Below are 12,268 nucleotides of genomic sequence, written 5' to 3'. Positions count from 1 at the left end.
AGCCCGGCAAGCCTTTATTACAAACACCAAAGAGATCATAGGCGATTCACATTAAATTGTTTCATCGAGGTAAACGTGGCATAGCGGCACGTTAGACGCAGCCCAGCTTTGGATGATGCAATCCCAGGATAGACCCGTTAAACCGACATACTTCAGCCAAGTTCCCGGTAGCTCAGTCTGTTAAGCGGCGAGGTTGTGAGGTATAACATTGGGCGTTCGTATCCCGCTATCGTCCCAAACTTTTTTATAGTAGGGGTAATGGTAGCAAGAGCTAAGGGTCCGACCAAAGCCTTATTTGGGAAATAACCCCCATTGTATATACTACTCAAGGCAATCTTACGGCTGCGAGATATATCGACCAGATTCTCTGTCCCCACGTGCATCGTCTTGTTGACCGCCAAAGGGAGCTGTACCTCACACAGCACAAACTACAGTGGACTACCTGGAGAATAACAACATCAATGTCCTCCCCTGGCCCTCCAGATCCCCAGATCTGAAACAAATTGATTACATGTGGGATCAGATAGATAAATGTGTAACTCAACGTCGTAATCCGCCATTGAGTAACTGTTGTTCAACATGCTGCAGCAGGAATGGAGGATTCCAAAAACGAAACATCCAACAACTGATTCAATCTGTGTCAAGAAGGTGTCATGCAGTTCTAGCAGTAAGAGGTGGCCATACAAGGCAGTCACGTCAACGTCACCTCGTCGACAGCAGGAATGACTATGATGACTGTCATTCTTGTGAATTGTGCCTGAGATACTTATGTATTGCTTTACATAATTTCAATGATGTGCCGTTTATTTTCATTGATTTACATAATTGAATAAGACCAAATTTATCAAAGATATTTTGCTTTTCCGTTTCTTTTTTTGAAGAGTGTCTTTTTTCAACATCTAACTGATTGGTCCTGGGGACATACCCAAGAGATCCAGAAATTTCATTGTCCATCTAGTAGTGTTTGAGTAAAGATGCCAACACACACACACACGCACGCACGCACGCACGCACGCACGCACGCATACACACACAGTTGCATGCATACCCTCTGCAACAAACCTTCTGTTTTGGCAGAAGCACTTACGATCATAGTGATTATTATACATACTTATATTAATGAGATTCTTGATATATAATGGTACAAAATGTAGTTGTAAAACACCCATCACAAGGTACATTTTGACATACTACATGCCTATGTAGTAATAGGTTTATAAAAATATGTTTTCTCACATTGGTCTTGCAGCTCGATTATGGGTACCGACGTTCAGTTACCCCAGAATGACACTTATAATCATCAGAAAAAATGGAACCATATTTTTATTTGTTTTTTTTTGTTGTAGTTTTTCTAAATCCATATGCAATACTGATTACAATTATCAGTAGTTCCAAAAATTAAAATGCACTTCCCACCGGAAGCAATTTTGCTACATAAGCCCCTGCACTATACGTCATACATGTAGTCTGATGCCAGTCAGGTAAACCCTACCTGTATTCTTGCCAAGAGTCATCCGTGTAAAAATATTCCTACCGCCCCCTATAAAGTAATGCATGTAATGTATATCCTGTACAGTAGAGTAGAAGGTTTAACCATTAGGCTACCCTACAGCCCCTGTAATGTAATACATGGAATGTATATCCAGTACGGTAGAGTAGAAGGTTAACCATTAGGCTACCCTACAGCCCCCTGTAGTGTAATGCATGGAATGTAAATACTTTACAGTAGAGTAGAAGGTTTAACCATTTGGCTACCCTACAACCCCCTGTAATGTAATACATGGAATGTATATCCTGTACAATAATACATAAAGGACCTGGTATTTATTATACAGTAAAAGTGGGAGGTCTTTTATTTGGGGTGCAACTACAGGAACATGCACCAATGTCTATTTTGTCTCAGAGTCAGGCACCTAATCGCCAGTACACAAAGTCAGCCGTCTGACCCACTCAGCCAGCGCGGCTTCCACAAAAATGGAAGTCGGACAACTGGTACTCTAGACCACGGACTTTGTGCACCCCTCTGATAAGTGAACATTTTCGCAACTCTCACTACCGAAAATTGTCGATATACTCTGTGTACCCTTCTGTGGAACCAATCCAACAAAAGTACTAGAATCTGTACGTCACTGAGAGAGCGTAATCCCAACTATAACAAGTGTTACAATATATGTGACGTTACGTTAACAGTGACAATACACCGAGCAGTATTGTGTTTGCTGGGTACATTGCACTGCATATCCATCCCATGTAGTTATCCGCCATGTCCGTTGCTATCACGCCACGTGTGCGCACACTACTGGTGTAGCGTGTGGTTCCCCGAGCTGGCATTGTACCAAACACATGAGTCGGGCTATATTAAAGCCGTTTACCCGGCGGCGAGGCAGTCGTCTACCAAGCTGCGTGCTGTACAGTTTGATTGAACAATGGAGCCATCAACACTGGTATTCCTCATTCTTGTGGTGACTGCTGCCAGTGACGTGCAGGCTGTTCGCAAGCGTGGGACCTTGGCTAAACGGGTGAGAGAGGTGGAAATGGATATCATCGCTTGGAAAGGTACAGTTGTTAATCTTGAGCGTAAAACTTTTGACCGCTTTAAAGATTTGGATTCGTCACTAAAAGAAGAACTGACCAGAACTGTCGTCCCTGCCCTAATAACGCCACTCGTCAAACAAGCCTTTACCGACATCATGAATGAAGATTACATCGGGAACATGATCAACGGGCATGTTCTCGAGGAGGTTCAAAGTTTGAAAACCAAACTACAATACACAAAGATAGAAATCAAGGCACTGGCACAAAGGTTGAGAAGTGTTGAACAGGAAAGCGACACATGCAGGAAAAGTCTCGGAAAAATACGTAGAAAGTTTACAGAGAACATCCGTGTATTACAGCTGCAAGTGAACCAGACAGTAGCTGACCTGCGTGATGCCAGAACCTCCACGTATCCTGGAACTACAGCAGGTGAGAGATTTAGTAAAGATTAGTCGCTTAATTAACGTTCCCTCTTGACATTCCAACCGGAAGATATGAGAATATTAACATGATTATTTCGTTTGAATTTAGCCAATGTTTTTACAGTCATACTGCATACGTACTAAGTTTTGTCTTCTGCTTTGAAACAATATGTTGGAGGTAAACTTTCTGTATTTTTAGTGGAGACCTTTCATTTCCGAATATGACAGTGTTAAACTACTCTTATTTCAAATGCTTCTTGACCAATAAAATGTGTGAACACACAGGCTGTCATTACAGGACATGTCAACATAGGATTGACATAACATGTCAATATTGGGTTATTTGCTCAAGCACATTGTTTATTGGTCATGTAAGATAGTGTTGATTGGACATATATTTTATTGGGTATGTGTACATATAGGTTATTGTGTATCTGAGCGGAGACTGAAATGGGCATCTGAACAAAAGGTTAACAGGACATGCCAATGGTGCATGACCTGCATAGAGTTTATTGGGTATGTCAAAAGGGGACAACGTGGGGCTTGGAAGGGCATTTAACACATAACACTACCACAATACACGACACGTGATCTGCTGACTGATTATTATATTACTATATAAGATGCCTAGCGGTTAGAACAATCGGAAAAAAATACATTATCAGACAATGAAGGTATAGTTTTTTGATGACGTAACAATTGAATGACGTTATCCTGTCACTGCGCCGTTCTAGTGTGCCCCCTCGTAATCGAACCATTTTACATTACATCACAATGTAAGCGACGTCACGATGCATGTCAGTTGTCATCGCCTCGTACGGCCTCCTACAGTAAACTACTCTGTTGCATCCCCTTTCTTGGTTTGCAGTTGCTTCACGCAGCTAACATCACTGATGGAAACATTACGTTTATGTTTTACGACTTACAAGTTTTCAGCAACACGGTAACGTTCGCAATGTTTACATTCCCACAATGCCATCGTGGAATGTCGCTTGACTACTCAGCTTCATCTGGATGTACTGATCTAAACTTACGTTGGTAGTAGAAATGCGACATTCATATTGCCCTTATGGTTTACGTTAATGACAGATGTAATTAAAATAATTCAGAGAAGATATTTAATCCGAACGTAAACCGTCATCAAACTGTTATCATTTGTTGTTTTTCTGGTAACGTTCGTCTTAACGTAGGGGGGCAGACACATCAATAGAACAGCAGTGGCGAGGATTTAAGTTAGCCCTGTGCGAGGATTCTTAATTTAGGTCACCGACACCATAGTTTGTTTTCTGCCTTAAATTAATCGTAATTATTCTTAGAAAGTATTAAATTTAGCATCTTAGAAAAGAAATACAGTTTGCTTTACCACCATGTATAGTGTAATAAAGCACACTTTCGCCATGAACTATTATAACGTTAAACCACTCGGACGCAAGCCAACGAGGGTTGGCAAGGGTGGGGCTGGTTCGTCACTATCAATGTCACTGTCGCTGTCATTGACTCCTAATCCGTATTTCTCAGTCCGCAATTTAGAAACAACTCAACAATCACATGCTAGTCACGTGATTGCACAATCCCCTCATTGAAATCTCAGTATCTTTTGATTGGAAACTATAATCCGTTATCAGTTGTGTTTAGTCGTAACAGTGAGTACTTCCTTAATTAATTCCTTCTTAATTAATCCCAATTAAACAAAGGGACACCTTGAACTCAAATTGCCCTAATTAGTTTACACTACTGCATCTCTTTGATTCATGCCGCACCGCATATCTCGGTTTCTAAATAACAGACAATTCCAAGTTCGGGTGGGTTCCACACTGTCTAACTATTTCCACCAAGATCAGGGCGTCCCCCAAGGCAGCATCCTGTCTGTCACACTTTTTAGCATCAAAATTAACAGCCTCACTAACGTTCTGAACAGTTGCGATGATGGGTCCCTTTTCGTGGATGACTTCAATATTTCATGTCGTGGTAAGAACATGCATGCAATAGAAAGGCAGCTACAACTCTGCCTTAACAAAATCCAAAAATGGGCCAATGAAAATGGTTTTAAGTTTTCAAAATCCAAAACGAATTGTATTCACTTTTGTCGTAAATACAAACCACACAAGGATCCAGACCTAACTTTAGATGGTACTCCCATCAAAGTAGTAGAAGAGCCAAATTCCTTGGACTCATATTCGACCGCCACCTGACATTCTTACCACACATAAAATATTTGAAACAAAGTGCCTGAAGGCTTTAGACTTGCTAAAGTAGTTTCAAATACAGAGTGGGAGGGGATCAGACCACCCTCCTTCACCTGTACAGATCATTAGTCGCAGTAAACTAGATTATGGCTCCATTGTCTACGGTGGAGCCTGCAAAAGCAATTTAGAAAAATTAGACTCTATCCACCACCAAGGACTAAGGCTCTGCCTGGGAGCTTTTAGGACCTCTCCGGTAGACAGGCTATATGCGGAGGCCAATGAACCTTCCCTTGAACAACACCGCATTAAACTCTCACTGCAGTATATCACTAAATTACGTTCAAATGAGTCCAATCCAGCATACAATTGTGTTTTCAACCCGCTCTATGAAAACTTATTTCCTAAAGTGCCAAGCCTGGTTCCACCACTTGGAATCAGGATCAAACCACACATATCTGCAGCTAAAATTGATCTCAACATCATTGCGCCTTACCGACTTCTGTCCTCACCACCATGGCAAATGGTGAAACCACAAGTCGATTTTACCCTCACCAAACTCAAAAAGTCTGAAACAAATCCCTTGGTGTTCCAACAGGAATACAATCAGTTACGTTCGAAGTATAACACTCACAGATCCATCTTCACAGACGGATCCAAGGACGATGGCCAAGTTGCCAGCGCTACAGTCGTGGAGCCAAGACTGTCTCGTCTAGGATCCCGACAACAGTTCCATTTTCAACGCTGAAGCCAAAGCTATCTTCTCAGCTCTGACCTACATTCAACAGCAAAATCAGTCCAAATACTTCATCGTATTTACAGATTCATTATCCTCCTTCAAGCACATCTAAACGTGACTTCAAGTCACCCAATCATCCTGGACATATTAGAACTGTACAACGACCTTTCTACTAGCCAATATGACATCATCCTCTGCTGGTTGCCGGGTCACGTCGGCATAGCAGGTAACACCAAGGCCGATGCTGCAGCAAAAGCAGCTCTTGAAAAGCCCCTATCTCCACTGCTAATCCCGTACAGTGATTTCAAACCCACTATCAAAAGCTATACTCGGGACTTGATGCAAAAAAGGTGGGACACTCAAGTAGGAAGAAACAAACTCCATGAATTGAAGCCAACAATCGGTTATACCTACTTGGGTTGCCAGTCAAGACGTGATGAAGTAATTTTACGACGATGTCGTATTGGCCACAGTCGGTTCACACATGACTATCTGCTAAAAACAGATGGGGATGGACCCCCCCATATGTCTCTCCTGCGATGAGGCTCTCACCGTCAAGCATATTCTGCTTGACTGTGTGGATTTTACATCTACAAGGGACTCGCATTATCACGCAACCAATCTGAAAGATCTGTTCTCCAGCGTGAGCGCTCATCTGATACTTCGCCACCTTAGGGAAGTCGATCTATATCATAAAATGTAACTGTGTAATGTCAATAACGAATGTACCTGCTTTTCAATCTAGTGCTATGACATTCTCTGTTCGAAAATGACAACGTAATGAATGTATGTCTTTGAAACGAAACCACTTTGTACTTACAATGTATATTAATGCAGACTTGTTCTCGTCACTATATGGCTGGGATAATGCCGATGTGACGTAAAGCCCAACTCAACTCAACTCAACTCATGTCACACCGTGTGTAAACATGTAGAAACAACCTCAGTTCATAGGGATACTTGTTCATGAAAGGTAGGTGAATACCGAGTTTCTTATTAATATCGAGTTAAAAGGGTAATTTTGCTTGTTTGGACCATGAAATTATATCTAGATATTCGAAATATCGAGTCATCCGTATCAAGTTAAACGAGCTTGAATAATGATAAAATATGAAGCATTTTGCCGGACCGAGATGTTATGTCGACACATCCGAGATATCGGGTTATCACTGTTCAACACAAAGGTGCTCGACTGTATAAACAATTCATTCACATATATTCTAACTACAACATAACATAATATTATAATGCTCACACCAGTTGAATATCCAGGAAAACCAGCCAACCTGACACACACACGCAATTGGTTGCAATCTCCCAACTTTCAAATCAGTCCTTATATAGCCCCAAATTATAATACCCGACTTGATTGACCCCCAACTTTCCAGATACATACAATGGTCTCCCATACTCACATATGGTATTCTGAATAGGCGGACGACTTATGGACACTGTATCTGAACATAAATATCTCGGTATCTATTTCACACCTAGACTGAGTTGGGGAATACCTGTCTACACTTAGCACAACAGGCTCAGAAAACACAGTTTGTCTTTCATTATAACCTCAATGTAAGTACGTTCACAGAATGATCGCAGCTATTTACATCTAAGCATCTGACGTCGAATGATATCTACATATGACGTGTTTTCAAAGGGGCATATATATATTTTTAAACAAATATCGGGAGTTTTGTGATACAAACAATCGGTGAATTACTACAATTTAAGGAGGCGGTAACAGTTCCTCCCTTTCCCCATCCCGAATAATATTTATTAATTAATATATGCTAAAATTATTAACAAAACCTAACTCAACAATTACTATAGAAATCACAAAACGACTAAAAGTCCATAACTTAGGTTAGGGTTAGGTTTAGGGTTGGGGGAACGGAAGGAAATCTTTCCAGGGAAGCATCCGATATGCTTATAATACAATTGTCGCCCATGTCATGCCACAGGTAACACGAAATGTGTTCTACTATGCTGCTTTGATCTGATAAAACTGCAGGGCTAACATGGAACGATTACAAATATTTCCATACAAAGTTGTTAATCTGTCCAAGCAGTCGAGCACCAAACGTTGCCATGCTCCTAACCTGACACGTCACAATGACGTCATAGCTGGCAGCTTTGCGGTCGCGGTGTCGCCAGTCAAGGCATTTCATAGCTAGCAGTGAGATGAGTCGCTCGTGTTAGGATGTTATTGGTGGGTAAGTTCTCAGTTTCTACTTTTTAGCTGATTTAGGAAATTTGATGAAATAGTGTAAATGTACATTGTACGTCTACTGTAAAGCTGTATGAATGTTGTAGGAACCAAGTGCTTGCTTCACACAATGTTTACACCTGACCTGTATTTAGCCTGTCACCTGCGGGGACGATGGAAGGTCTGGGTAAACATAACAACGCAGCGTTTCACCTGATAGACTTGTTATATTTGATCAAATGATGTGCTCTTTCTTAGCGTTATGCTTTGACCTGATTGCGTTTACCTCTGTCACGGAAGACTTTATGAGAATGTTTTAAATCTTTCCAGTCAAATATTTAATTTACACTGCATTTCATTTCTTTTTATTCTGCGTCAATGAATAGTTGCATTGCATTGAAATACAACCCGCTATATAGCACACGGTGAAACGTATCAGTTAAAATCGGTTTACAATGAAGACCTGTAGAGTTGCTTCTTTAACAATGAAACCTTAAATGTGGAACACATGCATTTCTGCAACATTTTTTAAAAAAGCAATAAATTATGGAAGGGCAAGTACGCTTTATTCTCGTTATTTCTAATATTGAAACATACGGAGAATGTTAATCACTCGAACAGCGACATGTCTATCTTGACCACCACACACTTTCACGTGTTTGTACCCTTGTTGTTTATCAAAGCACATTGCTTCCATCGACAAGTACGGCTGTTGTCAGCTGCAGTTTCCGCCTCAGTCAGTAGTTGTATGAGAATTGCACTGCCGCCATCGTTCGCTATGCTGACATTTTCTGCGCGCTGGACAAAGTTTGCCTGACACTTTGTGACTAAATTTAAACTGTGTTGCACAAACAGGAAGTCAAAAGGCGAAACCGCATTATCAGTGGTTCGTGTCGTTTGCTGTTCTTTCACTATGTAGCATCTATTTCATGTATTTTGTATCAATATGTGATGCTTAAATTGTATTTATGAATATTTCTTTCTTCAGATATGTGTGACTTTTTGTCGACAACGATTCAAATTTTGTTTAGTTTCAAGTTTGTGCCCACTGTGATTAGAGAGTGTACCCTCCATTGAACACTAAACTTTAAATCTGCTTCACATTAGAATTTATGGAATTGCCTAAAATACCATGTACAAAAATAAACAGCTAGGGTGGGGACATCAAGGAAAGGCATTTTTGAAATTCCAGTTACGGTTAATGAATTCAAACTAAAAAAAGGTGGTCATTCCAGAATGAGGAATTATAGTTAGATATAAATGCAGATGTTTTTGTTTGTTTATCTGTTGTTTTCTTTCAGTGTAATAATGTAAATATGTTTATACTAAAAGTACCCGTAGAATTTGCTTGACACTAGCCTAACCCTAACCTAACCCTGAGGGCAAACAGATCCTTTAGTTACACTGTTCATGTCTATATTTCAAAACAGCATACCAATCTATTCAGTTACTACATTTCAACAAAGAGGAGCATCTCAGCTGCTGGGACACAGTCAGTGCAAAACTTATTACACTTACTGAATCAAACTGTTAAAATATATGTAGGAAATGTTCTTTTTCTCTCCTGCAGAGACACGGGGTCTTGATGAACAGGTATCTCAATCAAAGCAAACCATATATATTTAATACTTCTGCTGTAATAGATGTATTTGGAATTTATCCACACATAATATTGAAAGGCAAAACATTGTGGAAAGCGAAAACTGAGGCCAGTAGTAGTAGTAGTTTATTTCGGTAAATCAGGCCACAGGCCCATTTTACAATTATAGTTTGACAAAGATGTTGATGTCGCGCCACCAGTGCGAGTAGCAATGTTTAAGTTCTGCAAGTTAAATCTAGTACAATATACATGTGACTATAAAATATGTAGGTTATGTAATGGACAATTGCTTGCTCCTCATTTTCAGAGCAAAGAAAGTAAACTTGGCAAGGTTATTAAGGGGCCTGTAGTAATAACAATGCTTATGTGCCATGTATAGTTTTCTGAATATAATATTCCCTGTTTCAGCCTCGACTGGCCCGACCCAGAACAACACGGTTCCACCAGCGCCAGTGACGACACAAGACTCTGATCTACAGGGTAGGTGGGAAAACCCAGCAGACAGGGACGTCAGTCCTTAATTCTCCGTCCATTTAACAGAGTGGAGTATATATACCCGTGGAGATTCTGACTTGAGGTCACAGGATTTCAAACTGCCACTTAAGGAATGATTTCAAACTGTTAAAAATAATTTAGGGACAAGCATAGACATGCGGTCTCGATGGAGAATTATCTCAGTCAAATTGAACGATATATATTTAATACTTCTTTCATAAGATATGTATTTAGAATTTAATTATACATAATACTGAAAGGCTAAAACATTATGTGGAAAGGCAAAAACTGAGCCAGCAGTAGAAATGTTTGTGTGCTATGTATAGTTTTCTGAACAACATATTCCCTGTTTCAGCCTCGACCACCGACGTGAGTGATGATCTGACACCGAGCAAGACGGTTCCACCATCGCCAGTGACGACACAAGACTCCCACGGTAGGTCGGAAAACCCAGCAGACACGAAGAATAGTGGTGTCGATCGACGTTCATGTTGTCGGTCACAGGATTCCATGGACCAGATAATTATGCTGAGGTCGCCATCAGACAGCTGGAATACTGCTGAGTGTGGCGTCAAACACCAACCAAAACACTGTGACATAAACCAACGTTATATCTTATTACCCTTAATACCAAACAACAGTTGTACTGTCATTATCCACTTGTAAAGTTCAACAAACATCAACACTCTCCGGCCGAACACAAAATATTGCTACAACTTCTGGTTCTAACAGAAAGTTCTGTATTAAACACACCATCGTTTATCCCAGCAACCACAAGTTGACATTCCCGCCATGTTGTATTGTTGTCAGCCATTATGGAATTGTTTAAACGATGTAGCAATGTCCGAGTCACCTATCAACATGATGAAAACATTGTAGATGTGGGACACAGATGTCTGATGTTTACTTTGTGTTGCAGCGACTCCATCACCAGCAGCAGACCGCCGCCTCTACTCCGCCAGCAAGGCCGGTGACCTGGAGACAGTGAAGCGGATACTGTCAGCGGGTCCCGTGGAAATCAACACGAGAGGATGGAACAGCCTGACACCGGTGATGGTGGCAGCATGGAGGGGACACAGCGATGTGGTGGAGTTCCTGGTGGGTAGAGGGGCTGATGTGTCACTGGTGGACAGGGACGGTAACAACGTCCTTCACTCGGCCTGTGATGGTGGAGACCTGGAGATCGTGAAGCTGATCGTGTCCATGAACGTGGTGGACATCAACAGTAGAGGATGGAGGAGCAGGACACCGGTGATGGCGGCAGCACGGAGGGGACACAGTGATGTGGTGGAGTTCCTGGTGGGAAGAGGGGTTAATGTGTCGTTGGTGGACAGGGACGGTAACAACGTCCTTCACTCGACCTGTTATGGTGGAGACCTGGAGACAGTGAAGCTGATCGTGTCCATGAACGTGGTGGACATCAACAGTAGAGGAGAGTACAGCACGACACCGGTTATGGTGGCAGCATATAATGGACACAGCGATGTGGTGGAGTTTCTGGTGTGTAGAAGGGCTAATGTGTCGCTGGTGGACGGGTTCGGTAACAACATCCTTCACTGGGCCTGTGATGGTGGAGACCTGGAGACCATGAAGCTGATCGCGTGTCCATGAACGGTGGTGGACAACGCCAGGAACAACGACGGGAAACAGCGCCGACAGGGCGAGAGTCTGGGGACATCAGCGAAAGTGGTGGAGTTCCTGGAGTCACGTGGTGGACACTGAAGTTGGTGTCGGTGTGGACAGAGACGGGGCACATGTCGTTGCTGACACTGACGGGGTGTGCGCTGTTCAGTCTTGTTCACAATTTTTTCTTCCTGAATATAAATAAAATCTGTTGAATGTATTTTCAGACATTTTGTCATTTGTTGTGTTTGGAGCCTCGTAGGATCAGGTAAGAAAATTGTGAAGTGAGTGTAAATATAAACGGTGTGTGACTGTACGTAAACGTCGCCCGTCTTAACATTATTCTGTGTTAATTTTGTTCTGGGGATATCGCAAATTGTGAAACCGACAACAACAAACTGTTTGTTTACATGTCGCCTGCACTCTGTGACCTCAGACTGAGCCGAGGTTCACCCTGTTGACGTG

The 12,268-nt window shown here is 41.7% G+C and overlaps 1 protein-coding gene across 1 annotated transcript; it reads left to right on the top strand.

Moving 5' to 3' along the window:
* Nucleotides 1-2,386: 2,386 nt before the first annotated feature.
* LOC124258207 (ankyrin repeat and KH domain-containing protein mask-like) lies at nucleotides 2,387-11,816 on the top strand. Its single transcript, XM_046692273.1, has 4 exons — nucleotides 2,387-2,964; nucleotides 10,094-10,165; nucleotides 10,536-10,616; nucleotides 11,100-11,816. The coding sequence occupies exons 1-4, from the start codon at nucleotides 2,427-2,429 to the stop codon at nucleotides 11,789-11,791; spliced, it is 1,383 nt and encodes a 460-aa protein (XP_046548229.1). The 5' UTR covers nucleotides 2,387-2,426; the 3' UTR covers nucleotides 11,792-11,816.
* The last annotated feature ends 452 nt before the right edge of the window (nucleotides 11,817-12,268 follow it).

This window comes from Haliotis rubra, unplaced genomic scaffold (assembly GCF_003918875.1).
Source record: "Haliotis rubra isolate DU_JTF1 unplaced genomic scaffold, ASM391887v1 Scf687, whole genome shotgun sequence".
Lineage (NCBI taxonomy): Eukaryota > Metazoa > Mollusca > Gastropoda > Lepetellida > Haliotidae > Haliotis > Haliotis rubra.
Note: the sequence above shows the minus strand (reverse complement) of the source record. Positions and strands in the feature narration are given on the sequence as shown.

Bases quoted from the DNA above. Each gene is read 5' to 3' on its own strand.
- LOC124258207 (XM_046692273.1), top strand. From the start codon at position 2,427: ATGGAGCCATCAACACTGGTATTCCTCATTCTTGTGGTGACTGCTGCC. The intron at 2,965-10,093 runs GTGAGAGATTTA...TCCCTGTTTCAG, and splicing joins GTATCCTGGAACTACAGCAG to CCTCGACTGGCCCGACCCAG. The intron at 10,617-11,099 runs GTAGGTCGGAAA...TTTGTGTTGCAG, and splicing joins GACGACACAAGACTCCCACG to CGACTCCATCACCAGCAGCA.